Source organism: Pseudophryne corroboree, unplaced genomic scaffold (genome assembly GCF_028390025.1).
Source record: "Pseudophryne corroboree isolate aPseCor3 unplaced genomic scaffold, aPseCor3.hap2 scaffold_662, whole genome shotgun sequence".
Classification (NCBI taxonomy): Eukaryota; Metazoa; Chordata; class Amphibia; order Anura; family Myobatrachidae; genus Pseudophryne; species Pseudophryne corroboree.
Genome location: NW_026970249.1, coordinates 311892 through 330085, shown reverse-complemented (window position 1 = coordinate 330085; position 18194 = coordinate 311892). Strand labels below are relative to the sequence as shown.

The window sequence follows — 18194 nt, the reverse complement described above, 5'->3', positions numbered from 1 at the left end:
CCAGGTGCTAGCCGCTACTACTGAGCACTCTCCACAGTCTCCTGTGTGTTCCTGTGATACCCCAGGTGCTAGCCGCTACTACTGAGCACTCTCCACAGTCTCCTGTGTGTGATACCCCAGGTGCTAGCCGCTACTACTGAGCACTCTCCACAGTCTCCTGTGTGTGATACTCCAGGTGCTAGCCGCTACTACTGAGCACTCTCCACAGTCTCCTGTGTGTGATACCCCAGGTGCTAGCCGCTACTACTGAGCACTCTCCACAGTCTCCTGTGTGTGATACCCCAGGTGCTAGCCACTACTACTGAGCACTCTCCACAGTCTCCTGTGTGTTCCTATGATACCCCAGGTGCTAGCCGCTACTACTGAGCACTCTACACAGTCTCCTGTGTGTGATACCCCAGGTGCTAGTCACTACTACTGAGCACTCTCCACAGTCTCCTGTGTGTGATACCCCAGGTGCTAGCCGCTACTACTGAGCACTCTCCACAGTCTCCTGTGTGTGATACCCCAGGTGCTAGCCGCTACTACTGAGCACTCTCCACAGTCTCCTGTGTGTTACTGTGATACCCCAGGTGCTAGCCGCTACTACTGAGCACTCTCCACAGTCTCCTGTGTGTGATACCCCAGGTGCTAGCCGCTAGTACTGAGCACTCTCCACAGTCTCCTGTGTGTGATACCCCAGGTGCTAGCCGCTACTACTGAGCACTCTCCACAGTCTCCTGTGTGTTCCTGTGATACCCCAGGTGCTAGCCGCTACTACTGAGCACTCTCCACAGTCTCCTGTGTGTTCCTGTGATACCCCAGGTGCTAGCCGCTACTACTGAGCACTCTCCACAGTCTCCTGTGTGTGATACCCCAGGTGCTAGCCGCTACTACTGAGCACTCTCCACAGTCTCCTGTGTGTTCCTGTGATACCCCAGGTGCTAGCCACTACTACTGAGCACTCTCCACAGTCTACTGTGTGTTTCTTTGATACTCTAAGCACTAGTCACTATTACTGAGAGACGAAGGCCAGGGCACTGCAAGAAGCAGTTCACAAATTGCTTCAGTCAGGAGTAATCGTCCCAGTACCTCCGGAACAACGGGGGAAGGGGTTTTACTCAAACCTATTTTTGGTCCAGAAATCAAATGGGTCGTTTCGGCCAATCCTCAATCTCAAAATGTTAAACAAATACATTTGGGTACCACGGTTTCACATGGAGATGTTACGCTCCATAGTTTTAGCTATGGAACCGGGGGATTATATGGTATCTCTGGATATACAGGATGCTTACCTACATGTGCCTATAGCATTGTCTCATCAGTGTTGCCTCAGGTTCGCCATCCTCCAGCAACATTTTCAGTTCCAGGCCTTACCCTTTGGGTTAGCCACAGCCCCCAGAGTATTTACCAAGATCATGGTGGTTATGGCAGCTTATCTCCACAAGCAGGGGATAAGGATTTTCCCATACATCAACGATCTTTTAATCCTGGCACAATCCCAGGAATTGCTATTGAGCCATCTCCAACAGACAATAACTTGTCTACAGGAACACGGATGGCTCATAAATTGGGCAAAGTCGTCTCGGATTCCGTCACATTGGATGATTCACTTGGTGGCTGTATTGGATTCAGGTCTGCAGAAAATAATTTTACCTGTGGAAAAACTATCCAAGGTGCAGTTAATAACTCGGGAATTGTTACACAGTCAGACTATATCAGTTCACATGGCAATGTGAGTGATGGGTTTGATGGTGTCAACATTCGACATGGTGGAATATGCACAATTCCACTCAAGACCGTTGCAACATCTGATCATAACCAGATGGAATGGAGTACATCAGACTACAAAGAAACAAATGATGGTACTTCCAGTAAAAGTAAAGAGGTCGTTAGCCTGGTGACTATAGACATCCCATCTTGACAAGGGGAGACCCTTTTGGATATCAGATTGGGAGATCCTGACAACAGATGCCAGTCTTCAGGGCTGGGGAGTGGTGTCCGGAAAATTATGGTTCCAGGGACAATGGACCAAAGAGGAAAGTTGCCTGCCAATAAACTTGTTGGAACTACAAGCCATATACATGGCACTGATTCAGGCAAAGGACTTTCTGAAAGGAAAACCAGTCCAGATCCGTTCGGACAATGCAACGGCAGTAGCGTACCTCAACCATAAGGGAGGAACTCGCAGCCAAAAAGCAATGGAGGAGGTAAGTCACATACTAAAGTGGGCAGAGCTCCGTCTTGCAGCATTGTCCGCAGTGTTCGTTCCAGGAGTCCTAAACTGGGAAGCGGACTTTCTCAGTCGGCACACCATTCAGGAAACCAAATGGGCGTTACACCCGGAAGTATTTCAGACACTAGTAGACAAGTGGGGGTTGCCAGAGATAGATCTCATGGCGTCCCGTCTGAACCACAAAGTTCTGGCATATGGGTCAAGAACAAAAGACCCCGGAGCGATCCTGGTGGACACACTGTCATCTGGCATATTTGTTTCCTCCAATCTCCCTGCTACCCAGGGCGGTGAGGAAAATAAAGCAAGCAAAGGGTGCCGTGATTCTAATAGCTCCGGCTTGGCCCAGAAGGCATTGGTACATAGATCTGCAGAGGATGTCGATGGATGCTCCAATTCTGCTCCCTCAACGTCCAGTTCTACTAATGCAGGGTCCTTGTTATCACAGGCATCTGGATCGGCTGTCTTTGACAGAGCGGCTGTTGAAACCTCTATCCTAAAATCAAGAGGCTTTTCACAACAGGTAATTCAAACAATGGTTAGAGCAAGGAAACCTTCCTCAGCTCGTATTTATCACAGAATATGGCAAGCCTATATTCAGTGGTGCAGTGAAAGAAGTATGGATCCAAAATCTTTCAGAGTATCCAGAATCTTAAATTTCGTTCAGGCAGGAATGGATAAGGGTTTGAAGGTGGCTTCCTTGAGAGTTCAAGTTTCGGCATTGACTGTATGGTTTCAAAAGAAAATTGCTACTTTACAGGATGTGCGTACTTTTTTCCAGGGAATGCAGAGTTTTCAACCACCTTTTGTTCCTCCTGCAGTACCTTGGGATCTAAGTCGGGTTCTTAAATGGTTAACAGCTGAAGTACTATTCCTACTGACTATGGCATCAGCTAGAAGAGTGTCAGATTTAGGAGCGCTGTCCTGTAAGTCTCCTTTTCTGAGTTTTTATCCAGATAAAGCAGTTCTCAGAACTAAGTCTGGTAATCTTCCAAAGGTGGTATCAAAGTTTCACCTTAATGAAGAAATTATAGTCACAGCTTTTCAGGTATCGGGACTTTCTGTGGGAGAAGCGTCGCTGGACGTAGTCCGTGCGATAAGAATCTACGTGGATCGTACCAGTGCTATCAGAAAGACAAATTCTCTCTTCAATCTCTATGGATTTCACAAGAGAGGATGGCCTGCTACTAAACAGACGCTGGCAAGATGGCTTCGAATGACGATTTCAGAAGCATATTCTTGAGCTGATCTCCCTGCTCTGGCTAATGTGTCTGCTCACTCTACACGTAAGGTAGGTCCTTCATGGGCAGCACAACATGGTGCTGCAGCAGAACAGATATGTAAGGCAGCCACATGGTCTCCCATTAACACATTCATTAGACATTATGCCTTGGATACCTTTGCCTCTCATGATGCTGAATTCGGGCGAAAGGTTCTCCTATCCAATCAGGAGCGTCCCCACCACTAAAAATTTGCTTTGGGAAATCCCAATGTTATCCTGTGGATAACCTGTGGACCCTGCCGGAGAAATATACGTTATGGTAAGAACTTACCGTTGATAACGGTATTTCTCCTATGTCCACAGGTTCCACAGGGATCCCACCCTGGCACACCTGATTTGAGAATCTTTATGCTCGCTAAGCTCTTCCCTCTTGCGTGGAAGGGAGTGCATGTGTGTTCTTCTTGTCTGAATAGGGTTCTACATAATGCTCCTGCCTAAATGCTTTGGAAACAACTGATTTGACTGAGTCGGTGGGCGGGATTATATGGACGAGCCCATTGCATCCTGGGAGGCCACAAAGCTTGTGATCGATTTGGTGCCAATCCGCTGTCGCTCCATCATATCCCAGTGTTATCCTGTGGAACATATGGACATAGGAGAAATACCGTTATCAACGGTAAGTTCTTACCATAACGTATATTTCATCTATGTGGAGAAACATCATTAAACCTCCGCATTGTCAACATACGGCCTCCAGCCATATACAGAACTTGGGTCCTGCTCAGAGTCCAAAAGACTCACAGATTCCGACAGGTAACATTTGGGATACAGAGATCAGATCTACACACACACATATAGTCACACACATGTACTGTCGCACGCACGCACGCACGCACACCCACACACACACAGTCACACACACAGTCACACATGTTCTGTCTCACTGTCACACACACACATATAGTCACACACATGTACTGTCACACACACACATATAAGTCACACACATGTACTGTCGCACACACACACACACACACACACACACACACACACACACACACACACACAGTCACACATGTTCTGTCTCACTGTCACACACACATATAGTCACACACATGTACTGTCACGCACACACACACATAGTCACACACACATATAGTCACACACATGTACTGTCTCACTGTCACACACGCACACACATGTTCTGTCTCACTGTCACACACACATACACACACACACACACACACACACACACACACATGTTCTGTCTCACTGTCACACACACATACACATACACACACACACACACACACACACAGTCACACACATGTACTGTCACACACACACACACACACACACACACACACACACACACACACACACACACACACACGTGTGGCCTGAAAGTGAATTCCAGTAAATTGGTTGGTGTGTGGGTGTATATGACACGTATGAGTGTGACTGGTCTGCCCCGGCTTGCACAATGTCTGAAAGGTGTCGACTTGAGAATTTCCCAGGTCTCAGGTTTATTGGTCTATTCATGAAGCAGTGATAAGAGTGGAGAAGTTACCGAGTTCCTATCACACGCAGCTGACGGCAGATATCACAGTTGCGGAAGTGATGGCGACGTTGTCAGGGCTGAAGCGTGGGAAGGCACCTGGCCCAGATGGCTATACCTCCGAGTTCTATAAATTATTATCCCCCAAAGTAGCTCCCATCTTGGTATCGGTTTATAACAATGTCCTGGCGTCGGGAGTCCTTCCAAGTTATTTTAATGAAGCTACTCTGCGGTTGCTTCCGAAACCGGGCAGGGACCTGTCTGATCCCGGCTCATACCGCCCGATATCACTTCTAAATTTGGACTACAAGATCTTGACCAAAATATTGGCGGAGCGCTTGAAATTGGTTATGCCTTTGGTGGTTCCCCGGGATCAGACGGGCTTCATCATGGGAAGGAACTCGGTGAACAATATCCGACGGGTGTTGGCCGCGGTGCAGGGCTCCCAGTGCGCCATGTCCAGGGTGCCACAAGCAATTTTATCCTTAGATGCTGAAAAAGCCTTTGACATGGTGCACTGGGACCACTTGTTTGACTCTCTGGCCAGATTTGCTTTTCCCGATGAATTTATAAAATTTCTTAAAACTTTGTACACTCTCCCCACTTCTAGAATCATATGCAATGGGCTGATGTCGGCAAGTTTTAAAATAGAACGAGGGACCAGACAGGGATGCCCACTATCACCCTTACTGTTCGCCCTCGCACTCGAACCCTTGGCCATTGCCCTCAGACACTCCCCCATATACCAGGGCATTGTGCTGGGAGATACAGACCTCCGCTTATCATTGCTCGCGGACGATATGTTGCTCTTCTTATCTTATTCTACTCATTCTATCCCGACAGCACTTAATATTATCAATCAATTTGGGAAATTCTCAGGTTACAAAATTAATGTTAATAAATCGGAACTCCTTGTATTGAACGGGCCCAGACCTGCCCTCCCAGCGACTGACAACCTGAGACTATTAAGGTAATGGACTCCAAACTTAAATATCTAGGAATAAGCAACCCTAATAAAATGGAATCCTTATACAAACTGAATTACCCACCAGTGATAGCTCTTATGGAACAATCTTTGTCACGGTGGCATAACCTACCTTTATCATTGCTGGGTAGAATTGAAGTCATTAAGACGGTGATATTCCCCAAGTTGACTTATATAATGCAAATGTTGCCTATCAAATTGACAGGGAAGGACACGAGACGCATAATGTCCGCATGTAGCAAATTTTTATGGAAGTCCAAGAAACCTCGGATCTCTATAGTTAAACTGCAAACACCAAAAAAGAATGGAGGATTGGGACTGCCTAACCTTACTAATTACTCACGTGCGCTTTTGCTGAGGTATGTCTTGGACTGGCTAACAGAGCAGAATATATATACAGACGTGTCACTGGACAGTGCTGTCCTAGCTCCATTTTCCCCAGGAGCCCTTCTACACACTCCTAAACCCCATATCCCCACACAAATATATAATAGATTGATTTTCAGAGATACGTATGAAGCCTGGTGGTATGTAAATGAGAAGCTACAACATAACCCCCGCAACTCTCCTTGGTTACCTATATGGGGAAATCCGATGTTCACTCCAGGCTTGGAAAACCCGGTTTTCCAATGCCTCCGGCAGAAAGGTCTTAAAGCAATCGCCCAGGTATTTGACCCAGGAGGCACATTATTGTCCTTCCGGGATCTTCAGACTTTATATGGCCTTCCTGATTCTTACCAGTCTCCATCCTACAACTATTTCATTATATACACTCGTTACCCCCGATGACCTCCCCTTCTCTATTAGTGGACACTCTGTTTCCTATCCTCTCTAAGTTTCTTAAAAAGCAATATAAACCTAGAGATATCTATTTAAAACTTATGGAACCCTCTCACACCCAAATATGGCAAAGGATGACTGACACTTGGAGTAAGGATATCCCTTTATTACAAAATAGTCACACAATATTCAAATACTATGCGCAAACACTTCGTGTTGTTCAGTCTTCAACCCTTCAGGAAGTACACGTAAAGACACTATATAGGGCATATGTGTCCCAGAGCCAGAGAAGTCATTTTGTTCAAGAAGAATCAGGGCGATGCCCGAAGTGTGGGTACTTTTCAGCCACCTTCTATCATAATATCTGGTCCTGCGGGCACATAAAAAGGTTCTGGTATAAAATAGTGGGGTACATTAATACATACTTCTCATTCAAAGCTACACTAGACCCCATAGCATTAATATTTGCCAACTTTGAGGTTTGGAATATCCCCATGTCACAGAGGAAAATAATCCCTTTCCTGATGACCTTGGTCACGGTAGCCAAGAAAGTGATTCTCAATACCTGGATATCACGACACACACCAAGCCTACTGGAGGTAGAAAACCCATTATCTAAATATATGTCCTATGACAAATACACTCTTGCCACGAGTTCTCTTACTGAGACAGCACGGTTTTATAAGAAATGGGAACCATTTATCTGTATTACATCCCTCAATTTGTAGTACCTCCCCCCCCCCCCCCCCCTCGAAAAATACCTCAACTGAGGCGCAATATGTTGATGAAGGACACGTTTGGGCAACCTCCTCAATATAGCTTGTTCATACTTACATCGATTGTATATCTGGCTGTAACGAGAGCTTGTGGTACCAGACATACCAACACTCTTATGCCTTGCTGAGATATGAGACTTGAAATATTCTTAATTAATGACAGAGACGATTGATTGGCCTACCCTGCACCCCTTTTTTCCTGATTCCCCCCACCCCCCACCCTCCCTCCTCCATATCTTTTCCCTGTTGTTCTCTATTATCTTTCTGTCTCCCAGAGTATTTTCACGAGGTTTGAGAAGCTCTGGGTATCACCTCAGAGAATGTGTAAGGTATTAGTTTCAAATGATATACAATATGCTGATTTGGACATGGTTATCCCATATTAAAGTATTACAGGTGCCTAACAACTAACTTGTTAATCACTGTAGACAGACCAACGCTTTCCATGCCAATACGTGTATTAGATAATGCAAACAAGACCTGTTGTTATTCTCTTACTTATACGCTTGTACCACTGATTTTTTCTTCTTTTTGAGGGAAATTTGACTCATTGAATTTTTTTGATCAGTATATTTTTTCTCATTATACATTCTCTATGTACTATTGTAATGTGCTAATTGTTTCAAAAATGATAAAAATCCAATAAATATATTTTGAAAAAAAAAAAAAAAAGAGTGGAGAAGTTGCCCATGGCAACCAATCACCTGCTCTGTATAATTTTATAGTATGCAAATTAAAAATGATTCGTCAATGCTGATTTGTTGCCATGGGCAACTTCTTCACTGGCTCACTTCTCCACTCTTCTCACTGCTTCATGAATAGACCCCTTAGTGTGAAAGGGGGTCTCCAGCAAGAACCCGGGACTGAGCAGGGAATCTCCCGGGTCTCAGGTGTAGTGTGAAAGGGGGTCTCCAGCAAGAACCCGGGACTGAGCAGGGAATCTCCCGGGTCTCATGGTTAGTGTGAAAGGGGTCTCCAGCAAGAACCCGGGACTGAGCAGGGAATCTCCCGGGTTTCATGGTTAGTGTGAAAGGGGGTCTCCAGCAAAAACCCGGGACTGAGCAGGGAATCTCCCGGGTCTCAAGTGTAGTGTGAAAGGGGGTCTCAAGCAAGAACCTGGCACTGAGCAGGGAATCTCCCGGGTCTCAGGTGTAGTGTGAAAGGGGGTCTCCAGCAAGAACCCGGGACTGAGCAGGGAATCTCCCGGGTCTCAGGTGTAGTGTGAAAGGGGGTCTCCAGCAAGAACCTGGGACTGAGCAGGGAATCTCCCGGGTCTCAGGTGTAGTGTGAAAGGGGGTCTCCAGCAAGAACCCGGGACTGAGCAGGGAATCTCCCGGGTCTCAGGTGTAGTGTGAAAGGGGGTCTCCAGCAAGAAACCGGGACTGAGCAGGGAATCTCCCGGGTCTCAGGTGTAGTGTGAAAGGGGGTCTCCAGCAAGGACCTGGCACTGAGCAGGGAATCTCCCGGGTCTCAGGTTAGTGTGAAAGGGGGTCTCCAGCAGGAACCCGGGACTGAGCAGGGAATCTCCCGGGTTTCAGGTTAGTGTGAAAGGGGGTCTCCAGCAAGAACCCGGCACTGAGCAGGGAATCTCCCGGGTCTCAAGTGTAGTGTGAAAGGGGGTCTCCAGCAAAGAACCTGGCACTGAGCAGGGAATCTCCCGGGTCTCAGCTGTAGTGTGAAAGGGGGTCTCCAGCAAGAACCCGAGACTGAGCAGGGAATCTCCCGGGTCTCAGGTGTAGTGTGAAAGGGGGTCTCCAGCAAGAAACCGGGACTGAGCAGGGAATCTCCCGGGTCTCAGGTGTAGTGTGAAAGGGGGTCTCCAGCAAGGACCTGGCACAGAGCAGGGAATCTCCCGGGTCTCAGGTGTAGTGTGAAAGGGGGTCTCCAGCAAGAAACCGGGACTGAGCAGGGAATCTCCTGGGTCTCAGGTGTAGTGTGAAAGGGGGTCTCCAGCAAGAACCTGGGACTGAGCAGGGAATCTCCCGGGTCTCAGGTTAGTGTGAAAGGGGGTCTCCAGCAAGGACCTGGCACTGAGCAGGGAATCTCCCGGGTCTCAGGTTAGTGTGAAAGGGGGTCTCCAGCAAGAACCTGGGACTGAGCAGGTAATCTCCCGGGTCTCAAGTTAGTGTGAAAGGGGGTCTCCAGCAAGAACCGGGGACTGAGCAGGGAATCTCCCAGGTCTCAGGTGTAGTGTGAAAGGGGGTCTCCAGCAAGAACCTGGCACTGAGCAGGGAATCTCCCGGGTCTCAAGTTAGTGTGAAAGGGGGTCTCCAGCAAGAACCGGGGACTGAGCAGGGAATCTCCCAGGTCTCAGGTGTAGTGTGAAAGGGGGTCTCCAGCAAGAACCTGGCACTGAGCAGGGAATCTCCCGGGTCTCAGGTGTAGTGTGAAAGGGGATCTCCAGCAAGAACCCGGCACTGAGCAGGGAATCTCCCGGGTCTCAGGTGTAGTGTGAAAGGGGGTCTCCAGCAAGAACCTGGCACTGAGCAGGGAATCTCCCGGGTCTCAGGTTAGTGTGAAAGGGGGTCTCCAGCAAGAACCCGGGACTGAGCAGGGAATCTCCCGGGTCTCAGGTTACTGTGAAAGGGGGTCTCCAGCAAGAACCCGGGACTGAGCAGGGAATCTCCCGGGTCTCAGGTATAGTGTGAAAGGGGGTCTCCAGCAAGAACTGGGGACTGAGCAGGGAATCTCCCGGGTCTCAGGTGTAGTGTGAAAGGGGGTCTCCAGCAAGAACCCGGGAAAGCAGGGAATCTCCCGGGTCTCAGGTTAGTGTGAAAGGGGGTCTCCAGCAAGAACCCGGAACTGAGCAGGTAATCTCCCGGGTCTCAGGTGTAGTGTGAAAGGGGGTCTCCAGCAAGAACCTGGCACTGAGCAGGGAATCTCCCGGGTCTCAAGTTAGTGTGAAAGAGGGTCTCCAGCAAGAACCCGGCACTGAGCAGGGAATCTCCCGGGTCTCAGGTGTAGTGTGAAAGGGGGTCTCCAGCAAGAACCTGGGACTGAGCAGGGAATCTCCAGGGTCTCAGCTGTAGTGTGAAAGGGGGTCTCCAGCAAGAACCTGGCACTGAGCAGGGAATCTCCCGGGTCTCAGGTTAGTGTGAAAGGGGGTCTCCAGCAAGTACCCGGGACTGAGCAGGGAATCTCCCGGGTCTCAGGTGTAGTGTGAAAGGGGGTCTCCAGCAAGAACCCGGCACTGAGCAGGAAATCTCCCAGGTCTCAGGTTTAGTGTGAAAGGGGGTCTCCAGCAAGAACCTGGGACTGAGCAGGGAATCTCCCGGGACTCAGGTTAGTGTGAAAGGGGGTCTCCAGCAAGAACCCGGGACTGAGCAGGGAATCTCCCGGTCTCAGGTGTAGTGTGAAAGGGGGTCTCCAGCAAGAACCGGGGACTGAGCAGGGAATCTCCTGCGTCTCAGGTGTAGTGTGAAAGGGGGTCTCCAGCAAGAACCCGGGACTGAGCAGGGAATCTCCAGGGTCTCAGGTGTAGTGTGAAAGGGGGTCTCCAGCAAGAACCCAGGACTGAGCAGGAAATCTCCAGGGTCTCAGGTTAGTGTGAAAGGGGGTCTCCAGCAAGAACCCGGGACTGAGCAGGGAATCTCCCGGGTCTCAGGTGTAGTGTGAAAGGGGGTCTCCAGCAAGAACCGGGACTGAGCAGGGAATCTCCCGGGACTCAGGTTAGTGTGAAAGGGGGTCTCCAGCAAGAACCCGGGACTGAGCAGGTAATCTCCAGGGTCTCAGGTGTAGTGTGAAAGGGGGTCTCCAGCAAGAACCCGGGACTGAGCAGGGAATCTCCCGGGACTCAGGTTAGTGTGAAAGGGGGTCTCCAGCAAGAACCTGGCACTGAGCAGGGAATCTCCCGGGTCTCATGGTTAGTATGAAAGGGGGTCTCCAGCAAGAACCTGGGACTGAGCAGGGATTCTCCCGGGTCTCAGGTGTAGTGTGAAAGGGGGTCTCCAGCAAGAACCTGGGACTGAGCAGGGAATCTCCCGGGTCTCAGGTGTAGTGTGAAAGGGGGTCTCCAGCAAGAACCTGGGACTGAGCAGGGAATCTCCAGGGTCTCAGGTTAGTGTGAAAGGGGGACTCCAGCAAGAACCCGAGACTGAGCAGGGAATCTCCCGGGTCTCAGGTGTAGTGTGAAAGGGGGTCTCCAGCAAGAACCCGGGACTGAGCAGGGAATCTCCAGGGTCTCAGGTGTAGTGTGAAAGGGGGTCTCCAGCAAGAACCCGGGACTGAGCAGGGAATCTCCAGGGTCTCAGGTGTAGTGTGAAAGGGGGTCTCCAGCAAGAACCTGGGACTGAGCAGGGAATCTCCCGGGTCTCAGGTTAGTGTGAAAGGGGGTCTCCAGCAAGAACCTGGCACTGAGCAGGGAATTTCCCGGGTCTCAGGTGTAGTGTGAAAGGGGGTCTCCAGCAAGAATCCGGGACTGAGCAGGGAATCTCCCGGGTCTCAGGTGTAGTGTGAAAGGGGGTCTCCAGCAAGAACCCGGGACTGAGCAGGGAATCTCCCGGGTCTCATGGTTAGTGTGAAAGGGGGTCTCCAGCAAGAACCCGGGACTGAGCAGGGAATCTCCTGCGTCTCAGGTGTAGTGTGAAAGGGGGTCTCCAGCAAGGACCCGGGACTGAGTAGGAATTTCCCGGGGGTTTATGTCAGACAGACCCTGAGATATCGGGCAGGGAAGAGCAATTATCAGGCCCGGATGGGGACCACTGCTTTGAAGTTGGATATCTCCGGTTCCCCGGGGCCGAATTTGAGAAACCTTGTACCCCTGGAAAAAGGGGATCCTCAGCTATCAGCCTGGGGCCTTATATTGCTGGGCCCTTGGGCAACTGGCCATTGAGCCCATATGAAAGCACGGCCCTGCTGATGGCCATTTGTAGCCTGCAGCTGCTCCTCCCTTCATGCAGGCGCTGATTGTCCTCGGTGTGCAGGAAGGTATCTGTAGAGCACTGTAGCGGTGAGTAAAGGCCGAGGCATCAAGCCAGTGCTCCATTGTTGTCCTCCTCCCCTTAATCTGTCTCGCTTTCTCTCGGTCTCATGCTTCTTCTGCCTCCCCAGGACTCTCTGGTGGCCTGCGAGTTTCTCCTGCAGAACGGAGCAAGTGTCAATCAGGTGGATAAGAACGGCCAGGGACCTCTGCACCATGCCACACTGCAGGGGTACACAGGGTAAATGAAGCATACACCCTCTATGTGGATTTGGAATGTCCTTGTATCTGCTCATAGCTGTCTTGTAATGATGGTCTCATTTCACAGGCTGGCCTGTCTCTTTCTGAAGCGGGGGGCAGATAGTAACGCTCTGGATAATGATGGGAAAGACGCCCTCTCCATCGCCATTGAAGCAGCGAATGCGGACATCGTAACACTGTGAGTGGGGGGCTGGTGGGGTGCATGCCGTTACATGGGATTATGGATATTATAGCTTCTCTTTGTTCCCCATGACTCTATAATGTTATATCACTGGTCCAGGTTGCTTGTGGCAGGTGTATAGGAACCAATGGCCATTTTTCAGTGCAGCGCCTGTTACCACCACCGGAGGGCAGCACTACGTACAGAACAGTCCAGTACTGGTGTTGGGGAAGAGCCGGAGGGTGTAAAGTACATTTCATGCGACAAATGAGGCTCATATAAGTGAATTAACCCCTGATTTCCTGTCCTGCCCGCAGCCGCTCAGTGCATTATATACAGTATAGAAATGTGTAGTATATACAGAAAGAGAACACGGATAAATGAAGCTATACAGCTCTGCGTCTCTCTCGTGTCAGCACATTCTGTACAGTTATACATTTACAGACTGCTGGGACGAAGGTCAGGTCCAGTCATAGTGCCACTGTACTGATGCCATGGAGAGACGCTTCCCTGCATCAGCTGGGAGATTATATATTATTTATATCATGCCCCCCCCCCCCCCCCCCCAGTTCCTGGGCCACAGCTGTCACTGCCTCGGTGTATACAAAACATATATAGGAACAGTTACATTGCCCTCCTTATCCCTCCCCACAAACACTGCTGTGTACATGACATATCAGTAACCTATAGATCCGGTATACGTGGTCTATGGTAATGTGAGCACTGGCCTGAGTCCCCTATATATGATATATCAGTAACCTATAGATCCTGGATGCATAGTCTCCAGTAATGTGAGCACTGGTGTGAGTGTCCTATATATGACATATCAGTAACCTATAGATCCTGGATACATGGTCTCCAGTAATGTGAGCACTGGCATGAGTCCCCTATATATGACATATCAGTAACCTATAGATCCCGGATACATGGTCCCCAGTAATGTGAGCACTGGCATGAGTCCCCTATATATGATATATCAGTAACCTATAGATCCTGGATGCATAGTCTCCAGTAATGTGAGCACTGGTGTGAGTGTCCTATATATGACATATCAGTAACCTATAGATCCTGGATACATGGTCTCCAGTAATGTGAGCACTGGCATGAGTCCCCTATATATGACATATCAGTAACCTATAGATCCCGGATACATGGTCCCCAGTAATGTGAGCACTGGCATGAGTCCCCTATATATATGACATATCAGTAACCTATAGATCCTGGATGCATAGTCTCCAGTAATGTGAGCACTGGTGTGAGTGTCCTATATATGACATATCAGTAACCTATAGATCCTGGATACATGGTCTCCAGTAATGTGAGCACTGGCATGAGTCCCCTATATATGACATAGCAGTAACCTATAGATCCCGGATACATGGTCCCCAGTAATGTGAGCACTGGCATGAGTCCCCTATATATGACATATCAGTAACCTATAGATCCTGGATGCATAGTCTCCAGTAATGTGAGCACCGGTCTGAGTGTCCTATATATGACATATCAGTAACCTATAGATCCTGGATACATGGTCTCCAGTAATGTGAGCACTGGCATGAGTCCCCTATATATGACATATCAGTAACCTATAGATCCCGGATACATGGTCCCCAGTAATGTGAGCACCGGCATGAGTCCCCTATATACAGGGCCGGTGCTAGGGTGTTCGGCGCCCTCCTGCAAAATATAAATTTGCGCCCTCCCATACTTTACATGCAGGGCCGGAGGGTTACCATGGCCTCTTGGGCCCCTGAGCTGCAGGAGATCCGTGTAAGCCTATGGATGTGAACTCTCTGCCCATACACACCCTGTGCTAGTTACGGCCCTACACACAGACAGTGCCGTAACTAGACATTTTAGCGCTGTGTGCACAAGAGGGCATTGGCGGCCTCCCTGTATGTAGAACAGGGGCACTGCGCGCCGCAGGCGCGTGCAAAAAAATTAGGGGCGTGGCTTCATGGGGAAGGGGTGTGGCCACAAAATAATACCAATTCATATTACATATTATAGTAGTCTCCATTATTCAAACTACGCCGCACAGCAGCGCCACTACACCAGGTAGAGCCCCTTTTACACATTACGGCAGACAGTGTACCCTTTTTACACATTACGGCAGACAGCGTCCCCTTCTTACACACTACGGCAGACAGCGTCCCCTTTTTACACATTACGGCAGACAGCATCCCCCTTTTTACACATTACGGCGGACAGTGTCCCTTATTTACACATTGCGGCAGACAGTGTCCCCCTTATTACACATTACGGCAGACAGCATCCCCCTTTTTACACATTACGGCAGACAGTGTCCCTTATTTACACATTGCGGCAGACAGTGTCCCCCTTATTACACATTACGGCAGACAGCGTCCCCCTTTTTAAACATTACGGCGGACAGTGTCCCTTATTTACACATTGCGGCAGACAGTGTCCCCCTTTTTACACATTACGGCTCTGCATACAGATACACACATACATAAATACAGTATATACATAAATACAAACACACACATACATACACATACCCAGACACACACACACACACACACACACACACACACACACACACACACACACACACACACACACTTTCTCACTCTTTTTACATCCACTTACCACAGTTGTGCTGGCCAGATCTTCAATAGCATGATCCTGTGTAGCTCCGCCCCCTTGGTCCGTGTAGCTCCGCCCCTTTTCGGCCGAACGATCACTGACACTCCTCTCCCTGTCACAGGGGAGAGAAGAGAAGGCTTCATGCTGCTGCGGCTGCCTGTCAGTGTGACAGGGCAGGCGCAGCAGCAGGGGGGGACCGGACGGCTCTTCAGCTGGGATGCAGAGCAGTGAAGGCGCCTCTCCTGCCCGGCGCCTACCTGCACTGCATCCCTTTGCTGAGCGGGTAGCGCCGGGCCTGCCTATATATGACCTATCAATAACCTATAGATCCTGGATACATGGTCTCCGGTAATGTGAGCACCGGCATGAGCCCCCTATATATGACCTATCAGTAACCTATAGATCCTGGATACATAGTCTCCGGTAATGTGAGTACCGGCATGAGCCCCCTATATATGACATATCAGAAACCTATAGATCCTGGATACATAGTCTCCGGTGATGTGAGTACCAGCATGAGTCCCCTATATATGACCTATCAGTAACCTATAGATCCTGGATACAGTATCTGGTAATGAGAGTACCGGCATGAGCCCCCTATATATGACCTATCAGTAACCTATAGATCCTGGATACATAGTCTCTGGTAATGTGAGTACCGGCATGAGCCCCCTATATATGACCTATCAGTAACCTATAGATCCTGGATACATGGTCTCCGATAATGTGAGCACCGTCCCAAGTCCCCTATATATGACGTATCAGTGACCTATAGATCCTGTATATGTGGTCCCCGGTAATGTGAGCACCAGCCTGAGTCCACTATATATGACACATTAGTGTCATGACTGTGGTTTTTGTGAACCCGGTGTTAGTGAAGTCTGTGCGGGTGACTGGAGGACTATGTGTATATTAGGCTGGTCTGTAGGAATCAGTGAGAAGGAGCAATCCCTGACCGGGAATCGAACCCGGGCCTCGGCAGAGGAAGCCGTATCCTGACCACTGGATCACCAGGGACTTTGATAGCAGGATGATGAATGTATAGGTGCGACTGTACTGGATATAGTGTCACAGGAGTAGGTGCTTATGTACTCAAGGTTACTGGCAAGATAGTAAGACGGACTGGTTACTGGTGAGACTGGGATGCAACTGTAATGCGGGCTGGTACCGGATATAACTGGAAACGCAACTGAAAGTAGAGAGATGACTGTGGCTGTGACTTTAGGATGAGGCTGAAGAACCCTGCGGCTGTGACGGTAGAATACTGCAGCTGTGGTTTTCAGTTGAGACTGTGGAAAACTGCAACTGTGACTTTAAGATGAAACTATGGAATACTGCAGCTGTGGCTTTACATTGAGACTGTGGAATACTGCAGCTGTAGCTTTAAGATGAAACTATGGAATACTGTGATTGTGCCTTTAAGATGAACTGTGGAAATACTGGATATCAATGGTAACACAAATGTAATCCAAACTGGGTAGCAAAGGAACAGAGTTTTTACAGGAACTGAAGTACAAGGGTTACCTTTAGGGAGCTCAGCTTCAAAGCTCACACAGAGCTGTGTGTGACACGAGGAACTGGCACAGTTTCCAACTCAGTCTCCCGACTTATACTTCCTGGTCCTTGGTAATTGGTGAGCAGTGTCAGGTGATTCAGAGAGTCTCAGGCTGGCAGAGGATTGGACAGCTCTGGGTCAGGTGAACAGTCACTGTCATGTGAGTACTCTAGACTAGGCTGTGATGGAGAGCGAGGCCTAGCAGGCCGAGAGAACACTGAAACCTGAACTTCTGCAAACAGAGGATGTTGGCTTTTAGGCCTAAACTTCAGAATGCTTAATTCAGACTCACACAGAAGATCACCACAGGTGGAGTTCGTTAACTATTACCTTCCAGGCAGAGAACTCAGGAAACTCATGGTATTGGCAAACTGTTTATCCCAGTGAACAGAAAGATGCAGTATCCAGGACAGAGATGACAGAGGTAAGTCACCAAATATGAAAACTACAGTCAGGATCGTGACAGTACCCCCCTCTTCAAGGGTGGACTCCGGACACCCATCTTGAATCTTAGAGGAACTTGAGAAATTCATACAGAAGAACTTAGGACCTTCATCGATGCCTCTTCTTCTTACGGGAACTTTTGGTTTTGACCAGGGAGAGCGGAATCTCCTGTAAAGAAAAAACTTCCTTAGAAAACATGGGACCTCCCATGAAAGGAGTAGCATCATGAACTGGATCAAATTCAGAGCCTGAGTCCAAGTCTAATGGAAGATATGAATCTCCCTTAGATACACAGTTTGCAGATGAAAAGGAAGTGCACTGGAGTTTTAAATTATCTTGGCTAGGAGAGACTCCTACATGACCAATTTTAGTGGTCGGATTATTACCGAAGGAGATACTTTAGATTATCCCTGGGAAGACAGCTCAAACTTCCTTCTACATTCCCTTTAGAGCATGATTCTTTTACTGATTCAGATTCCAAAGGTTTAGGACTAAATTCTTTAACCACAGCATTACTAAAAGTCTGTAAATCATGGAACACAGGATCATTACTCTCAAAAAGCGTGTTGGTCCACTCCAAAGCTCTTCCTCTGAATGCCAGGAACAGATATCGAGTAACGTTGGAAGGAGTTACTGCACCCGAAGGATCCGACTCCATCAGAGAGAGAAATCGATCAACCAGAGCGGCATATTGCAATTAATCTCCATCAAAG

At 48.8% G+C, this 18194-nt stretch overlaps 1 protein-coding gene across 1 annotated transcript in view; it reads left to right on the top strand.

Moving 5' to 3' along the window:
• Nucleotides 1-18194, top strand: part of LOC135036847 (arf-GAP with coiled-coil, ANK repeat and PH domain-containing protein 1-like) — a 71540-nt gene that overhangs the window by 13473 nt on the left and 39873 nt on the right. The window contains exons 2-3 of the mRNA XM_063954487.1: nucleotides 12583-12692; nucleotides 12780-12890. Of these exons, the coding sequence (XP_063810557.1) occupies nucleotides 12583-12692; nucleotides 12780-12890 (221 nt within the window). The remainder of the gene's footprint in view (nucleotides 1-12582; nucleotides 12693-12779; nucleotides 12891-18194) is intronic.